This window comes from Lepisosteus platostomus, chromosome 8, assembly GCF_059453375.1.
Source record: "Lepisosteus platostomus isolate fLepPlt1 chromosome 8, fLepPlt1.hap1, whole genome shotgun sequence".
Lineage (NCBI taxonomy): Eukaryota > Metazoa > Chordata > Actinopteri > Semionotiformes > Lepisosteidae > Lepisosteus > Lepisosteus platostomus.
In genome coordinates this window covers 31,491,574-31,511,179 of record NC_142618.1, presented here as the reverse complement: position 1 = coordinate 31,511,179, position 19,606 = coordinate 31,491,574, and the positions used below count along the sequence as shown (strand labels likewise).

Below are 19,606 nucleotides of genomic sequence, written 5' to 3'. Positions count from 1 at the left end.
GGAAGGGCTTAGTGTGGCATTTGGGACACGGCCTAGTTTTCCTTTTGCTCTCTCTTTTACGCTCTGCCTCTCGCGCTGGATCACCCTCCTTTTCCATTTTGTCCCACACATCCATCTCTGTGTCCTCCAGACGATGCTGAAGCTCCTCGTGTCGGGTGAGGGGTCCACTCGGACGGGAGTGATGATCTCCATTCCACAGTATCCGCTGTACTCTGCTGCCCTGGCAGAGCTGGGTGCCGTACAAATCAACTACTACTTGAATGAGGAGCAGTGCTGGAGCCTGGACGTTTCTGAGCTTCGCCAAGCTCTCACCGCTGCCCGCAAGCACTGCCGCCCGCGGGCACTCTGCATTATCAACCCTGGCAACCCCACCGGTATGCACAGATAAACCCACACATATAACAATAATGGAGTGTTTGGTTTTCATGTTGTTCACGTTGTCTTCCTCCTTCTGTCTTGCTGCAGGCCAGGTTCAGAGTAAGAAGTGCATTGAGGATGTGATCCGATTCGCTGCTGAGGAGCGGCTCTTCCTGATGGCTGATGAGGTATGGTGTTGATGTCACAGTGATGTGACTAAGGGAACTATGGTTCCCATGGCAGCAATCAGGAGCTCATGGAGGACAAAATGTGGTCACATTAATAGCGAAAGCTATTCTACATACGCTTTTCTGCAATTCCATCCCTTCCACACATACACTATCTAAACTAAAGTTTGTTCTTCAGGTACTATTACATATACTGTTATACAAAGTGACTTACATTTGTAACCATTCAGGTGGGTAGCTGCAGTAGTCTGCAAAGGAACTAGTAATAGGTTTATTCCATGCTGAAGAGAGAAGAGAGAAAACGCAACGTTTTGGCTGTGAAGCCTTCTTCGGGTGTGAGAAAGACAGGGCAGACAGCAACCATTAATATAGCTGGGCCTGTCAGCACAGTAGCACCAAAATCCATTTAGGATCTGAACCTACATCCAACCAGTAATAAATCTGAAATTTTACAGGTTCTTCAGAGTCAGCTGTTTGATTGTATCGAATGGATTCTCCTTATAGTTTAAAGCAGAATCTGTAACTGTAGTGTGGCTAAAGAACTAAGTAAACATTGTGCTGCTGGTCTGAAGCAGAGGTTGTTGTTACCTGATTGTGTATCCTAGGTATCTAGAAGGCTTCCTTGATGTAGATGCAAGCCCACATGCTATGTTGTCAGCAAAGCACCAGATTTACCAGCTCATTTGCTGTCAGTAATGATACAGGCGGCTCATTAGTCTCTAGTGATGATCACACGTGGCAGACAGGCTCATGTGGCCTGCAGACCAGGCTCCTTGTGTCATGAGGCAGTGACATGCAGAGGTGTGTGAGACATGCCAGTGTGAAATCCCAATTGTCTCCCATGTTTACACCATTGGAGTAAGTTCAGATGTTAAGGAAGCTCCTGACAAGTCACTGAGGTCTCCTCTTGCAGCCACGCTAGTCATAATTATAGGCAACCAGGTCCAGCTTTTTATTACATAACCCTATGCATGCAGGGATGTTATTTCCCTAATTTCACATGGTTCATGTTTGTGTGATAGCCCTTATTTTCAGTATAACTGGGGGAGACTATGAAGGTTTTTCCATTTTTGTAACTACAGTGCCCTTCCTCCAAAAGTACTGTGATGAGTTCAAATTAGCCCATTATAGCTGTATGCTCATGAAATTGTGATTTCAAATCGCAAGATGAATGAGAGAAAAGCATAGAATATAGCCTTTTACCTATGGGTATTTTTATTCAAAAATGTTATTCTAATACAACAGCAGCATGGTTGAGGTCTTTTGAAACTGCTTCTGAAGTTTTTCCACTTGAATTATTAAAAACCAACATGAAGACCAGAGAACTCACTATGACAGAAAAGAAGGCCATTTTGAAAATGAGTGAAAGGAAAATGACCATCAGAGAAAAATTGATAAGACTCTTGGTATTGCAAAATCAACAATCTGGAATGTTCTTAAGAAAAAGGAAACAACTGGAGGAGTCAAGAATAGAATGTCAACAGGGTGTCCAAGGAACAAATACAGTGGAGGACGGAAAAATATTTCTAAGTAGAAAGAATATCCCCCAAATTACTGAGTGGGGAAAAAAAATCTCAAGTACCACAATTTGCAGAAGACTTCAAGAAAAAGTCAGAGGATGTATTGCAAGGTGTAAGACCCTCATCAGCAAAAGGGCTTGATTGAAATTTGCAAAAAATACAGAGATGAACTACAGGTGTTCTGGAACACGCTTTTATGGACAGATGAGCCCAAAATAAATTTATCAAAGAGATGAAAAGGCTAATGTGTGGAGAAAAACAGAACAGCCAATGACCATAAGCATACCACTTCTTCTGTAAAGCATGGTGGGGGGACCATCATGGCTTGAGCACGTATGGAACAGGCTCAATGGTCTTTATTGAGATCTTAACTGAAGATGGCAGCTGTAGGATTAATTCAGAGATGTACAAACAGATCTTGTCTATAAATGTAAGAAAAAATGGCACCAGACATTGGCAGTTCATTATGTTTCGGGTCATTGTTGCATACTGCACGCTTAACATAGAAGTTCTTCAGACATAAGAAGTGGAACATTGTAAACTGGCCAAGTCAATTACTAGATCTGAATCTAATTGAGCATATATTTCATTTGTTCAAAAGGAGACTAAAGGCAGTAACCCCGACCAACAAGCAATAACTTAAACAGGCTGCGGTTAAAGCCTGGTAAAGCATCTCAAGTAAAGAAACAGTCTGGCGATGTCAGTGTAATGGAGACTTCATGCAGTTGTTGCAAGCAAGGAATTTGCAACAAAATACTGACTTTTTTCACTTCTTTAATTTGTTTTTAAGTGTCCCAGTACTTATGGTTACCTCAATTTGGGGGGACTGAACACATACAGTATGCTTGAGTTGAAAAATGATAAATTTGTTTGCAAAACGCATTCTAAAAATAAAAGGTGACTTTCTGATCTCTGACTCGGTAAAATTGTTTTATGTGAATTTCAATTTCTTGTGTATACAACAGGGAAACGCCAATGTAAGGCACTGTATATGTAAAAATAATTCATATTCATTATTTTTCATAATTTATGATGAGATATTGTGGAAGACCTTCAGTATATGTAAGCATAAATGCACTTTTGTTTTATTTGCTGACTTTATCCACTTCCTTTCCCTTTTGCCTCCATTCCTCTCAACACCAGGTATACCAGGACAATATTTATGCAGAGAGCTGCGAATTTCACTCTTTCAAGAAGGTGCTGTTTGAGATGGGCCCCGAGTTCTCCAACACTGTGGAACTGGCCTCCTTCCACTCCACCTCCAAGTGCTACATGGGAGAGTGAGTGAGCATTTCTAGAGATGCTGAAGATCGACGGTCATACAAATTCAAATGCACATGAGTCCAGGTCTGCTGATTTCTGAATTTGTGGATCAGTGGACATAACTGTGAATGGCACTGTAAAACACTGTAGTGGTGGCTCTCGGCCCGTCTCTCATCAGTCACGTTTGCCCGTTTGTGTTGCAGGTGTGGTTTCCGAGGTGGCTATATGGAAGTGATTAACCTGGACCCTGCAGTAAAGGCCCAGCTACTTAAGCTGGTGTCAGTGCGGTTGTGTCCTCCCGTGCCAGGACAAGCCCTGATGGATCTGGTTGTAAACCCTCCCCAGGAAGGAGAGCCCTCTCACCCACAGTTCATCAAGGTCAGTATCCAGACTGCGGTCCTGTGTTACTCTTCAAATGCGTTTTATGTGGTGAATCTTTCTAATCTGTTTCTAAGAGAGGTTTGTGACACAATTATAGACAAAAACAGTAAATCGGTAATTTCTTGATAGGTCTTAATTTGAACAGTAGTTACATTTTGTACAGAATTAGGCTGAGCATATGATTCCATCTTTACTGTAACAGTTTGATGAGACTTTAATTATATAAATATTTTATAAATATAAAGATTTATTTGAATTGCCAGTTGTGTTTCTCACATCTTAGCTCACAGCTATGAACAACTACACACAGGGGAGAATGAAATTGGAGACTCCTTTGAGCCATTCATTCTTTAACAAGCACTGCAGGAATTTGGGAGCCTCTCAACAATTGAGAGTCCTGGCTGACTAATCCCCTGAAACATTTGTGTTGCCATGAACAGTTAACCAGTGACACACAACCCAGGGTTGAACCTGTGATAATAGATCAGCCTCCTGTTGTGCAAGTGCTTTTACTGAGGCCACTCATAATTTACTTTAAAACTGAACCAAAAAGATCCTTCCAATAAATCAGTAATAATGTTAAACTTTTCACACATATAGTCTGATCATTGGCGGGATGAAAGTCAACATCTGGTTAGCATTATGCTTTGCTGTGCATGGGCAGTAAATCACCAGTTTTCAATTCTAAAGGTGTGCTGCATTTACAACAGCATGTAGTTGGAAAATTCTGTCCTGTTTCTATGTCCAAGTGAACAAAGTTTCACTGGTAATACGTACTTGGTGAGTTCCGAATTGTTTTAGTGAACCTTGATTGAGAGACTAATCCTCCATTTGTGGAGTTCCCATTGGGGAAAAAAATGTTTGAAGTGTATTGTTTTACTTTATCCAGTTGGTAGTCTTAGGACTACCTGTAACTTCATACATCCTCATATCTGCAAACCGAGGAAACGCACACAGCTCATCAAGCCAGATAGCAAACACACTGCACCTTTAAAGCATAGCTCATACCCACTTGACCACGTATACTGCTCAGCTATAGAAATTGCACACAAATCTTTTGACAACCTGATTACAGCAGCATGTTTCCAGAACTCAAATTTCATCTCTCTTATCCTGTCAGGAGCGCACTGCTGTGTTGAGCTCCCTTGCAGAGCGGGCGAGACTAGTGGAGCAGCTGCTGAACAGTATTCCTGGGATCAGCTGTAACCCAGTGCAAGGAGCCATGTACTCTTTCCCCCGGATCAACATCCCGGAACGGGCAATCAAGGAAGCACAGGTACACTTGCTCGGTCTTATTTGGTTAGATATCTTGGTCACCCTTTTATCTGTCTACTTCTCATTAAGGTCTGCAGCTCTATGCTGTCCCACAATCTCCCACTCTGCTTTGCCCCTCCAGGCAATGGGCCAAGCTCCAGACATGTTCTACTGTCTGAGACTGCTGGAGGAGACTGGGATCTGCCTGGTGCCAGGCAGCGGCTTTGGGCAGAAGGACGGCACCTACCACTTCAGGTATTTCCACTCGGCTCGCGTCCCCTACCATTGCCCCCTCCTGCCATCTCTCCCTCACCTGCTCTCTCCCTCCTCCCTAGGATGACCATCCTGCCCCCCACCGAGAAGCTGGAAGTTCTGCTGAGCAAACTGAAGGAATTCCACCAGCGTTTCACCCGCGAGTACTCCTGAGCCCTGTCCGGGCCTCTCCCAGCTGGGGCAGGGGGTGTGGGGCACAGCTATACTTGATCCACTCCCTCAGCTATAGACCAGGTGCTGCCTCCCTGGACTGGGGGGGAGGGAAGTTCTCCTTTTTTTTTCTTTCTGCGGATTTTGTGATTAACAGTTCATGTTAAGAGTGATAATTCTAAGATAAAAACTAATTTCTGGATGATTTTGCAAAACAAATCCTAGGTATTTGTGGATCAGGACAGAGGAGTTGTATCTCAAAGACTTACTCCTCTTCCCACCTCACTATAGTCTGTTGTGGCCTGGGAAGAAAATGCCTTTACCTTCTAGACTCATGGATAGGTATCAGAGCCCACAGTGAGTCCCCACAAATGGATTTACACTGCATTAATTGCCCTGTGACTTTCCCTGGTGACCCATAACCTGTCAGCTGACGTTATAGATTCTCTCTGGTACTGGCGCATGGAAAGCCCTTCTTTGACTGCAGCTTTGTGGCTGTATCTCTTGAGAAGAGAAGAGGAGGAAGAACACAACAGTCTATGGATAGAGGCGGTCAGCTCTGAGAATTCCTGCAGCTGTGCAGGTTCTCTGTGACACTCCTAGGGAGTGGTGGAGGGCAGCAATATGTCTGTTATAGTAGGGTAGTCAACATATCTTTGAGAACATGGCACAGACATCTGGAAATGTCTTTGGAATTCTGAAAAAGAAAAAAGATATCTATTACCCCACCTGTTTACTTTGCAACTGACTGGAAAATAAACACTGAAGAGGTCTGCAGCTTTCCCTGTGTTCGCACAACCAGGGCACTGTCAAGTTCAGGGACTGCAGGCCTCCTCTCACCATGCCTGCAGTTGGCCTGTGTGTGTTGCTTCCCTCTGGTGGTAGTGACTGCACACAACATGCCAGGGTTCAGGTGTGTAGCTGTAAAGGGAAAAAAAGCTCACTACAGTAGAGCCATCTACTTCTCTGAAAGTCAGTAAAAAATTGTGTAGGTGTGGAAACAAGAGGTGAAAAAGGAAATATGTTTTTAAAACCTTATGGAAATGTTTGGTTTCTGGAACATGCATTGGGTTCTGCTTGGGAGTACTCCCTTTTGTATGTTGCCCACATGAATGCAAATACCGTACAGTATGGTACAATACAGTATTTCATTCCTACAGTTTCCATTTAGAAATCTTCTGTGGAACAGAATATCAAACTCCTGTTTGATGGCATTACATGATTAGACCAATTTTAGCAAAGCATTTCAATAAAAATATTAAATGAACAGTGCATTGGGTTAAAAATATTCCCAGTGCAATTAGATATTTGCATACATGACTTAATTAGGACAGATGTGAGGTACCTTTGACTTAAATATCAACAATAACCATAAACTAGTTTGGAAATGCTCCACATCTCTGATCATCTCATTTCTGCAGGGTCATACAGTTTTCATCTTGGTGATCACCTGATCTTTAGCCGTTATTTGCTGCACTGGCTGGTTTACTCAGATTGATCTAAAACTGACTGGACATAGTCAATTCAGTGACTGCCTGATACTCTTGAGCCCAGCACGTTTGTGTTGCAAAGGGAGCCATGAGTGGGACTGCAGTGTTGTGGTCACTGTGCTCTCTGAGAACTTTTGCCTAGGGTGCTCTGACTCTCAGGCACTTGAGTGAGGCCACAGAGCCATCTACTGTAGTTATCCTTCCATATTAGAGCTGGAAATGTGCTAATAGAAAGGAAGACTGGATAACAAACCAGCTAATTGATCTCAGTCATACTTTGGCTTCAGGTGTTATGTGGTTCACCAATGTTCCATGGCCTGAAATAATTTGGGCATTTAGACAATATTTAAAATGTATTGTATAGGCAATGGACTTTGCTTCAGGTAGATGTCTTTCAAATGTGTTGTGGTCAGGAGAAAATTGTTGTATTTTAAGAATTTAGTAAGGCATTTCTGAGCTGCAGTCCTGTGAACCAGCTAGAAGTCCAGCATGTCCTGGTTGTAAACTCTCTAAATCCATTTTAGAATGAAACTGGTGTTGCAGAATGAATAATATCACAAACTTAATTCTCCATTTATTGCTGTTTGATTAGGGAGCAGGATGACTGTTAGCACGTCCCCAGCACTGGTACAGGCAAAACTCTGTCACAGAGCAATGGACACTCCGACTGGACAATGTTACTGTGCTGAAACCAAGGTGCACACAGGCTTTAATATGTTCTGTAGCCTTTCTAACATGCAGAATGTTTTGTGAGTTCTGTCATGTACTAAGCACTAGTTCCACGTTTATATGGCAATTATACTTTCTACCTGAGTGACTGATAATTATTTTCTAATAAATTAATACTAAACTAATACATTTATTGTAACCTAAGCCTTAATTGTGTGAAAGTGGGATGATTGTAAATTGGAGACGAAACAGCACTTTATCTTTGGGACAATGGCAGTCAAGACTGTTTTAACTTCAGTGGCTATAACTGCCAGGCTCCCATTGTACCAATACATTTCAGGATTTTGCACCTGTACAATGTATCTGAATATAATGAGAGGTGCTAATTTCATGCTAGTTGCCTTATTTTGAGTAAAATGGTGTGAATGGATTTAAATCTTCTTGTAAATGTATGTTTGTACTTCAGGACAAGTTACAGTTACAGTTAAACCTGTAAAACTGTCTATCTGCTATGAAACTGGAGTCACAGCATCACCTCATTCCTATAAGGCCAGTGTCTCAGAACATGTATGTCTCTGTGGTACAGTTCCAGTGTTGTCTCTGTACTAGAGAAATCTCATTAAAATTAATTGAAGTGTAGGGGGCAGTATCTAAAACCTGGAGCAGGTGTCACTGGATCTCTTTACAGGTTGGCAGGGTCACACACACCTCTGCCTCCACCCCTCAGTTTCGGTATTCACAGTGTGAAGAACACTTTGTAGTGCTGTTTGAACAGATTGATCTCTGCTGCTCCTTCAATGTTAGTTTTCTGGAGAAGAATCTGGTACTGTGCTTAAGGTAGCACTGCCTTTACATGTTGCCTACTGCCAAGCACTTGAGAATTTTAAATACTGGTGCCTTATTTCTGGTGCTTGTAGTATACCGTTCTGGCTCTGGAAAAATGGAAGTCTGCCTTCTCCGCAACCACCTACCCGCGAGGAAGCAGAGAGGGTGCAGACTGTTCTCCAACTTAGGCAGGATCAGGAGGGGATCTGGATATATCATTGACTTAAAAGAACAGACCCTGACCCTGAGTGCTTCCATTCCAGCCTGCACTAGACCTCATCTTCACCCCTCACCTCTGGGCTTAGCTTAGATGGTGAATATAATCAAAGCCATCAGGGTGACTACACCTCGCACTTCCTCCAGAAGTATCTACTTCTTGTTCTTGTTCCAGTTACTTATAGGCTTTCAACACTGCTGGTAAACTGCTGCAACCTTTCCCAATACAAAAAAAAGACATGAGTAAAAAGTCATTCCTAGGCAAGCATAAAAGCCAAAAAAGAAGTAGAGGTGGGGAAGGGGAATCCGGGATTGTGGGATCTGTTGATACTCTGTTGATATTCATGTCAGTTACTTTTTATGGTTTTGGTGCTCCAGGCAGACAACTGGAGATGAAGCACTGAAACACAGGGCAGTCACTCCCTCCCTGTAAGAGAGGGACTTCAGTCTTGGGGAAGGGATTTTCTGTCTTTTAAAAAAAAAGTGACCTGCATGATTCTGCGAGTTGCAACCATAGTGCTCCTTCAAGTACCTTTCAATGCCACTGCACAATTAACAGTTGTTGCATCTGTGTTCCTCTATCCTGCCTCATCAGAACGGGGCTCCGAGAAGGAAATTTGCACGTCTTCACAATTCACAATGCCTTCTCCAAAGTGTTTAAGGTTAGAAAGGAATGACTCTACAAATTGTGATATAAAAATGGTATGGTGTTTTACCTAATGAATTAACTGTGATCATAGACAATAAAAATCTATGCTAGTAGATGTGTTGTTTTTTATTTCTAAATAGAGGAAGTGCAAGATGAGATTGGGGCTATATTGAGATAAAGATCATGTGCTGAAATGCAACTCATGTGCTTAATTTCTTGGATAACACCTTTTTTCAAACAAATTTAATTCAAATCGGTCATGTCTGTGCTGGATGTTAAAGATGCCACACCACTGTTTACAACAGCAAGCAGATTAAATTCCCACCCCCATTCTAGTTTGGAAAGAGACCTTAATTCCACTGTTTTTGGATTAGATGCTCATGTAAAATTAATGCTTACTGAAAGAGTTTCTTGTTCATTTAATTTTTATCTGATCAGAGCATTGGGTTCTTTACAATACATGGTCACAATTCAGGGGATGGGGTACCCTACTCTATTGGCAGAGGTTCATTCTAAACGTGTATACTTAAAAGAAACAGAAAGCCAAATGTTATTGGATAGTGTGATTGTTCCGTAATAAAGAGTAGTACATTTCCAAAATATGCAAATGTGGAAAATGACTGAAGACATTAGGGAAAACCTGGTGTGGAGGCATCTGTTGAAAAGTCAGAAAATTGCTCCAAGCAACAGATATGGCACTCAACACTCCCACTTATCTCTCTATTAGTTTGATCTATTAAGCACAAGTGCAAGGATGAAATTAGGATCAAAGTCAAATTAAACAAGCTACAAGCTAACTAAAAGATCAGCGATTTATGTATAGCAAACCTGTAAGTGTCAGAGGGAAGTGAGCTAAATTTTGTTTACCTTTTGAAAGGGAATGCAATAGGAGCTGTTGTGCAACGTTGTTGAGCTTTGTGCGATTACTGCAGCTGTGGTATTGAAACGCATTACAGGCTTGAGCAACTACACTGAATTGTTTGTTTTTAGGACTAGAACACTAAGCGAGGATTTGCTGAGGCACAATAATGTTGTCATTGGTTATTCAAACTTAATTCACTCAAAAAAAATAATCTATTGTGCCAGTCACTTTTCCACCAAACACTCAGAGTACCTCTGCCTTATCCATGATTGTGGACAACCTTGAGTAGTTCAACAACAGTAAACAGAACAGTTATTAAGATGGAAAACCCTTTGCACCAACTGGAGGCTTGATAGAAATGCACTGGGCTAAAAAAAAGTGATGAATTGATGAATATTGACAAACTGTAAAAGAATGTCATATTGACAGGGTGTATGTTCACAGCGAGCGCTAATTGACTCACTTGTATCAGAAGTTATCCTGTCTCGTCAAGACAGGATAACTTCCATATTTCAGACTATACATTTTCATTCATTAAGGTATATTTTCCAGTCAAATGGAAGACTGTGGAAACTCTTTGAAGAAAGTCTGAACCCTAACCTAACCCAAATCTTTAGATAGGGTTAGGACTCCCAGCCACAAAACATAGACAATTCTCTATGGTATGGCTGTGTTTTAGGACAGTGAAATTTAGGAAATGTTACTTCTCAATGTTTTTTTTCTTACATAAATAGCTTTGTGCACTACATTGCTCTAAGAGGGAAAGTTGTCTAAATTGCTCTAATTTTTTTCTTACATACAGTATATGGCTCTTTACACTGCAATGCCCTAACAATGGCCAACCAACATTAACACTCCCAAAACAACAGTCTTCAAATACAAACAAAATGGGATTTATTGCTTTCTACCATGATTACCCAAAAAATACACAACTCGCAGAAGCTCTTCTCAACACATCTTCTCTCCAAAGCAACACCCTGCTACTGGCATCTCCCAGTCCCTCTTATAGCTCCTCCTTACCTGGGCCCATCCTCCCTTAAAGGGACTTTTAAAGAAAATAAAAATACTTTTATACAAAAACAAAATAACTTACACCTGTTACAAAATCATAACCTTAAGAAAGTTTTGTGAGGTTTTTTATACATTTAGCAAGGAAAATAGACATACAGTATGTCAGTTATTTATGCATGGCCTACCATCATCCTTTCCCTTTAAGAACAGCAGTTTTTTTTTGTACTGCTAATGTGGCTGCATGCGAAACTAAAAACAGAAAGGTGACTGGTGGCCATTTTGCCAAACAAAACACCATACTTCAAAATGAGGAACACTGTAGCGATTTAGGGGAAAAGAGGGGGTAAGTACCATTTACAATTCAAATGTATTACTTACATACTCACTAACATACAGGAACGGTGCAGGAAAGGTATTGGAGAAATGAAATTAAATTTAAGAAAAGTGATATTTCAATGTTATCTTCACATTTGTTTTCTTGCATATACAGTATGGCTCTATACACTGCACTGCCGTGAATGGGAATGTTGTGTAAATTGCCCTAACCGCAAAAGTTTGAAAGATAGTGGTTAAAGCTTTCAAACTGTTGCATTTGTATTGGATGGACTGCAATTTTAACAGATTCAGCTAAAAACTATTGGGTATTCTTGACTGTTAACCTATTTGGCCAGCAGCCTGCAACTCACAACTAGCAACCCACTGAAGCTAAGCAGGTGTGAGCCTGGTCAGTACCTGGATGGGAGTCCTCCTGGGAAAAACTAAGGTTGCTGCTGGAAGAGGTGTTAGTGGGGCCAGTAGGAGGCGCTCACCCTGCGGTCCAGGTGGGTACTAATGCCCCAGTATAGTGAGGGGGACGCTATACTGTAAATAAGCACCGTCCTTTGGATGAGATGTAAAACCGAGGTCCTGACTCTCTGCAGTCATTAAAAATCCCAGGGTGTTTCTTGAAAAGAGTAGGGGTGTAACCCAAGCATCCTGGCCGATTTCCTATTGGCCCTTACCAATCATGGCCTCCTAATCCCCCTCTATGAATTGGCTTCATTACTCTGCTCTCCTCCCCACTGATAGCTGATGTGTGGTGAGCGTTCTGGCGCATTATGGCTGCCGTCGCATCATCCAGGTGGATGCTGCACATTGGTGGTGGTGGAGGGGAGTCCCCATTACCTGTAAAGCGCTTTGAGTGGAGTGTCCAGAAAAGCGCTATATAAGTGTAAGCAATTATTAATTATTTAGCCATGAACCTATGTTCATTGAGAACACCATTCATCACTTAATTTTCAATAACAGAATCCTTGTTAAACAAAAAGATTGTACCATAGCTGATACATTTTCTTTGGTTTGGCAAGGTTGCTTATTCTTTTCAAGCTAATATTTTGATGTCCTGAGTTATATTTTCTGCTCAAATGAGTGGAAGGTTGCATTAATTATTTGGAGAAAATCTGAACCTTAACCCTAACCTACCCAAACCCTTAGCTAGGGTTAGGGTTAGAATTCTTAAAAAACATAGAGGGTGTTTGAGGTTATTTTCACATTTGTTTTCTTGCATATATGGCTCTGTACACCGCATTGTCCTACATGGGAATGTTGTGTAAATTGCCTGAAAAGCAAGAATTTGAAAGGAAGTGGTTAAACATTTATGTTTTGGCTTGGAATACCCAGGCTTATGAACAAATAAAGCCTAGTTTGATTAGGTATTGATTAGCCTAGTTGAGCCTGAAACCATGCTCATTGAGAAGACCTCTAAATATGAAATTTCCAATAAGTCAATACCTGTAATGAAATAGAATTTTCCTATTGTAGATATATTCTCTACCAAATTTGCTTACTTTCAGACTTATATTTTGATTCATTGAGATTTATTTTCCTCTCAAATGAGTGGACAGTTTTGAAACAAATTCTGAACTAGGGTTAGGATTAGGATACCCACAAAAAACAGACAATTCTCAGTGTAATGGCTGTGTGTTAGGATAGAAATGTAAACAAGAAAAAAGGCTTCTCCCAGCTTTACTAACAATGAATGATTGGATTGAATTAATAAAGGAAATAAATATAATGGAAAAAATAAAAATTTAGCTAAAATTACAAATGAGAGAATTTGTCAAATATCGGTCTAGATGGGTTCAGTACATTAAACCTTTAAGGTCAGAATTTGTTGAGATACAAAATAACTGAAACTTAATAACGTACATTTATATAGTCTCCTCCCTTTTCATTTTCATAAATGTATGCATCTTCCTCATTTTGAATGTACTGTATATAATTTTGTTTAAAAGTTATATAATTGTAAAATACTAGGGGAATAAACAGGAATAGACAATTTGTGCTTGAGATGCATTGTCGAAAGTGTACTGTAAAAGTAAGGCTGAATAATGGTGGTTTATATGTAAAATGGTTTTGTTTTGTTTTGTTCTCTAAAATATATTTTTTTAGAGAAATATAATTTAGGAAATCTGATATCTCAATGCTATCTTCGCATTTTTGTTCTTACTTATTGGCTATTTACACTGTCTTGCCCTATAGGGGAATCTTGTCTAAATGTCTGTAAAAGCATGTACAGTGCCTTGCGAAAGTATTCGGCCCCCTTGAACTTTTCAACCTTTTGCCACATTTCAGGCTTCAAACATAAAGATATAAATTTTTTATTTTATGTGAAGAATCACCAACAAGTGGGACACAATTGTGAAGTGGAACGAAATCTATTGGATTTTTGAAACTTTTTTAACTAATAAAAAAATGAAAAGTGGGGCGTGCAAAATTATTCGGCCCCTTTACTTTCAGTGCAGCAAACTCACTCCAGAAGTTCAGCGAGGATCTCTGAATGATCCAATGTTGTCCTAAATGACTGATGGTGATAAATAGAATCCACCTGTGTGTAATCAAGTCTCTGTATAAATGCACCTGCTCTGTGATAGTCTCAAGGTTCTGTTGAAAGCGCAGAGAGCATCATGAAGACCAAGGAACACACCAGGCAGGTCCGTAATACTGTTGTGGAGAAGTTTAAAGCCGGATTTGGATACAAAAAGATTTCCCAAGCTTCAAACATCCCAAGGAGCACTGTGCAAGCGATCATCTTGAAATGGAAGGAGTATCAGACCACTGCAAATCTACCAAGACCTGGCCGTCCCTCTAAACTTTCAGCTCAGACAAGGAGAAGACTGATCAGAGATGCAGCCAAGAGGCCCATGATCACTCTGGATGAACTGCAGAGAACTACAGCTGAGGTGGGAGAGTCTGTCCATAGGACAACAATCAGTCTTACACTGCACAAATCTGGCCTTTATGGAAGAGTGGCAAGAAGAAAGCCATTTCTCAAAGATATCCATAAAAAGTCTCGTCTAAAGTTTGCCACAAGCCACCTGGGAGACACCCCAAACATGTGGAAGAAGGTGCTCTGGTCAGATGAAACCAAAATCGAACTTTTTGGCCACAATGCAAAACGATATGTTTGGCGTAAAAGCAACACAGCTCATCACCCTCAACACACCATCCCCACTGTCAAACATGGTGGTGGCAGCATCATGGTTTGGGCCTGCTTTTCTTCAGCAGGGACAGGGAAGATGGTTAAAATTGAGGGGAAGATGGATGCAGCCAAATACAGGACCATTCTGGATGAAAACCTGTTGGAGTCTGCAAAAGACCTGAAACTGGGACGGAGATTTATCTTCCAACAAGACAATGATCCCAAACATACAGCAAAATCTACAAAGGAATGGTTCACAAATAAACGTATCCAGGTGTTTGAATGGCCAAGTCAAAGTCCAGACCTGAATCCAATCGAGAATCTGTGGAAAGAGCTGAAAACTGCTGTTCACAAACGCTCTCCATCCAACCTCACTGAGCTCGAGCTGTTTTGCAAGGAAGAATGGGCAAGAATTTCAGTCTCTCGATGGGCAAAACTGATAGACATACCCCAAGCGACTTGCAGCTGTAATCGCAGCAAAAGGTGGCTCTACAAAGTATTAACGCAAGGGGGCCGAATAATTTTGCACGCCCCACTTTTCATTTTTTTATTAGTTAAAAAAGTTTCAAAAATCCAATAGATTTCGTTCCACTTCACAATTGTGTCCCACTTGTTGGTGATTCTTCACATAAAATAAAAAATTTATATCTTTATGTTTGAAGCCTGAAATGTGGCAAAAGGTTGAAAAGTTCAAGGGGGCCGAATACTTTCGCAAGGCACTGTAGCAATAGCAACAAATGAATAAAAGGCACAAAAAGTGCCTTATTGGAGAATTTATTTATTCTTCAATGATTGAAGCCTGGCCAGGATTAAGCCGATTGATTTGTTTAATTTCAGATTTAATTGGGTAATTGGTCCTATTATTAGTAACACCTGTGTGAGCCGGGGAGGAGCTTAGGGTTTTAAAAGGATGTTCCTCTTATGGGGAAGAGAGGAAGGAATAAATCAGAAGAAGTCAACTAGCAAGAGAAACCATAGCTTGCCTGCCAACAGACCATAAACCAGTATTCCAGTGTTTCTCATAGCAGGAAAACCCTTGTGAAGAAAACATTTGTTTTTTACATAACCACGGCAAAAGAAGTAAGGACATTTCACAAAGGAGGAGGGAATCTTTGAGACTTCTAAGGGGACTGAGGTACCGCCATTAAGGACCCAGGATTTACAACATCTTCCAGGACAGTCTAAATATAATCGTGTTTACTTTGCTGCAAAGTGCTGTTCTAATTGTTTTGGAGAAAGACTCCTATTGCCTTATTTGTTTCATGGTGGTTTTAAATATTGGATAATATTCTTTGTAATAAAAATGTGTTTCACCTTCTGAATTTATCCTGCTAAAGTTTATTAACTTTGAGATAATTTTCATAAGCTTGCTTACTTTTCAAAATTCTTATTAGCTATCAATTTCGCCAATAGTTTTCAAGTTGGATCGTTACAAGCAAATGTTTGAATGAAAGTGTTTATACTATTAACACTCTTGGATTTTGCTTTAAAATACAAAGGCATATAAACAAATAAAGCCAAATGTTATTAGGTATTCCTGCCTCTTACCCTAGTTGGGCCTGAAACCATGCTCACTGAGAACACCATTCAATATGAAATTTCCAGTGACTCAATACAAAAAATAAAATATTACTATTGTAGATATATTCTCTTTGGATTGTCAAGGTTGCTTAGTCATTTCAGACCAATATTTTGACTCATCGAGGTATATTTTCTACTCAGTTGAGGCGCAGATTGAGTGGAAAATTGTGGAAATTCTTGGACCAGTCTGAACCCTAACCTAACTCAAATTCTTAGGGTTAGGATACCCACAAAACATACACACTTCTCAATGACATGGCTGTGTTTTTGGACAGAAATTAAATTTAGGAAGTGTGATTTTTCAGTGTTACCGTCACAATTTTTCTTATTTAAGACGTATCTTTTTCATCTGCACCATTGAGGCATAAATCAGTCAGGGCTGTCTAATCCTTGTCCTGGAAATTTGATATGTCTGCAGGTTGTCATTTCAACTCAACTACTTAATGAGCTAAATAGTCTAAATATTGACTTAACTGCACCAATATTACAGCTACACTGAGTTCTTCAGTTTCTGCAGCTTTTAAGAGCCTGGAAAACCTTCAGAGACACTGACCATCCATGACCAATTAGCGTGAGTTACGCAAATGAACCAGATGTCTTAGTAAAGAGGCGAATTTCAACCAGTGTAAGAGTTCTTCAGCCACAACAGTAGTGTGTAAAGCGAATAGCAACAAGTGTCAAGCAGCTAAAACACCTACTTTGTGTCATGTTGGTTACTTTAAATTTCTTGAATATTATGCTAAATTTATAAGGGTTTACTGCAGATCACCTACAATGATTCCCACCTCTGACAAATTTGACAGCATGATTCTTTCTCTTGTAAATTGTCATTACTGTAATTTTTTCCCATTGAATTAAAAGCATTGTGAAATGCAAGGTTTTAAGGGAGCGGTATAAAGTATACAATCAGTATATTTAACCATAACCGTTGACAAAAACATTTTTTTGCACCATCAAAAGTGGCATAACATACTGTACAGTGTTGAAACCCTCAGCCAATAGCAATTCTCCTTCCATTCAGTTTTTAGTTTTTTACTAATATTGTTGATCTGTATGGATCATCTCTAGCAAAACTGCAGTGCATTGTTGGATAGGGAAAGATCTTATTCCTGACTAAACACAAATTTCTCCTTCTCCAAAAGTGGCTGGAATCTATTTTACAGATTCACAATAGAAAATCACCTTGGTTTGGTCAGGTTAGTGTCTTTGCAAATGTTGCTGGTGTTTAAAGAACACTTCCTCTTCCAAGACTGGGAGAATACAGTGCTGGATGGGGAATAGTCTCACTCCAGACCAAACAAAAAAAATGTGTCTCTCCAAAGGTGGTTGCAATCTATTGTACAGACCCACAGCTAATAGTAAATCACCATGGTTTTGTCAGATTAGTGTCTTTGTCAATTTTGCTGGGGTTTATAGTATACTTCCTGTTGCCAGATTGGGACAGTGCATTGCTGGACATGGGAAAAGTCTCAAATAGTCTTGAAATGTTTCCCAGTATGGGGATGTTATCATAAAGTGATACTGTGTGACAGTAGAATGTAATATTGCATGTGCTCTTTAACCCAAGGCAATTGTTCCTGATGTTATTCCTATAGATTTGAAACACAGTGTAAGGATGCTTACAGTAGTAATGCAGATATTTGTGTCGATTGTGTATTAAAAATACACCATCACAGCTATTTTGAGAACACCGTCATTAAAATTAAAACACTTAAAAGTTAAGATACTGAGATGCCCCTGATGACATAACACTAGATTGTAAGGACATTTAAAAATCAAACAACAGTAAGATAGAACACACAGTATTATATCAGACAAAGTAATAGTGACCTTTTTCAGTGTGCTATTTTTGAAGACTCTTATGTTGATGTTGAAAGCTTAGAGAGATTAAAGTTGTCTAAGCCATTTCTTGATCATTTTCACAAGATAAACATTAAAGATTTGGTGGATATAAACAAATAGGAAAGAATTGGATTAATTCATATTTTGGCTCTGAACTTGGAATTTTTTTAAATTTCATTGCATCAGTTGAGTTATGGTCAGGCTTATTAATAGGCCTGTTACAGCTATACACAAAGACAGATGGAAAGCATATTGACAAGACTACATCTATCTTTGAGGAAAAAGTTTAAAATGACTAATGTTTCAAATAAAGAAAAAAATAAGGGTTGATGAATCTGTGAATCACTTAACAATTTTCAAAGGAAGTTTAGGGACGCTTGTGATTGAATTTATCAAGAAGTCCCCTGCCCTTGTAGAAGAGGAGGAATGAAAGAAAAGAAAGAGAATTACACGTCTCAAGTCTTCATTCCAAAAATCCCCATCATAACTATTTTTTTATCTAGATGATAAATACAAAATTAATTATCAAAATGGTCACAGCAAGTCTGGCAATTCAGGTGAAAGTCACAATCTGAAGTGGTGAAGTGAGTCAACAAAACATACAGATTGGAGAACACCCTAACTTTTATCCTGGTACAAAGGTAGCTTTGGCATTTTTGGAAAGCTCCCTTAAGTCCACTTCAAACTAGAAGATAAGTCTGTAAACAGTTTAACTATTGTAGTGATGACTGAATCATTAATCAAGGTGTTAGAGGTAGAAGAACCACAAAATGTGTAATTAAGCACTCAATCAACGTTGAATTAAGCACAAAAAAATCAAATCATGTTTAAAATGTACTGTATAAGAATATACTGTAGCATTTATAATTATGAGGATAGATAGAAATGACCAAAAATCTTTTGATAAATCCAATGATGAGCAATTGTTTCAATGTCACATAAAGCAGAGATGCAGTGAAAAGCATAAGCACTGGGTGGAGTGAAGTTTGTTAGTTTTTCTGTGTACTGATCAAATTTGTATTTCAGATAGAATATGAGTTTCTGGGTATTATTTTGCACACATGTTTAGAAACATTAGAGAAATTGCAGGTGATCCTAAATACTGGGACAAATTTATTTAAAGTAGATTAAGCTTGTGTACAGTAAATATAGTAAAGCTAAAGTACTTTGCTGCATAACCCTTACATGCACTGACTGCTTCAAGTCTGTGTCCCATCAACATTAGCTTACACTTTTCTGTATATGAAACTGTATATGAAACTTGGTAAGCATAGATGGAATGCAATAGAGCAAATCTGCACTGCTATTGATAATTTGTTTTGCCTGAGTAAGTCTGAACATCTTAATTGCATGTATAGACCATAAAAGAACTAAGACCACATACTGCGGAAGTTAGTGATGTTTAAAATGGTCCCTGGGCTCAATTTCTGTGTGGAGTTTGTCAATTCCATGTGATCTTTCCAACTTCCCACCCTTCCACAAACATGCTATCTGAGTTAATCTGTGTCTCCACAGAGTCCAATTTGAGGTGAGTACTGTAGTTCTTTCCTGCATGCAGTGTTTGCTAGGTGAAACACAGAATGAAAACAATGAAACAGCTGTTGAAACAGATGGA

The 19,606-nt window shown here is 39.7% G+C and overlaps 1 protein-coding gene and 1 long non-coding RNA gene across 7 annotated transcripts in view; both read left to right on the top strand.

The window, feature by feature from the left end:
- Positions 1-9,348, top strand: part of LOC148657204 (alanine aminotransferase 2-like) — a 42,474-nt gene extending 33,126 nt beyond the window's left edge. For all 6 annotated transcript variants that reach the window (XM_088643145.1, XM_088643141.1, XM_088643146.1 and 3 more), the window contains exons 6-12: positions 131-374; positions 466-545; positions 3,209-3,345; positions 3,532-3,706; positions 4,830-4,985; positions 5,106-5,218; positions 5,299-9,348. In XM_088643145.1, coding sequence (XP_088499271.1) covers positions 131-374; positions 466-545; positions 3,209-3,345; positions 3,532-3,706; positions 4,830-4,985; positions 5,106-5,218; positions 5,299-5,389 — 996 coding nt within the window. In that variant the 3' untranslated portion in view covers positions 5,390-9,348. The remainder of the gene's footprint in view (positions 1-130; positions 375-465; positions 546-3,208; positions 3,346-3,531; positions 3,707-4,829; positions 4,986-5,105; positions 5,219-5,298) is intronic.
- A 5,946-nt stretch (positions 9,349-15,294) lies between these two features.
- Positions 15,295-19,023, top strand: LOC148657203 (uncharacterized). The gene is made up of 2 exons (XR_015940897.1): positions 15,295-16,804; positions 16,835-19,023. It is a non-coding gene; the product is annotated as an uncharacterized LOC148657203 (long non-coding RNA).
- Positions 19,024-19,606: the final 583 nt, after the last annotated feature.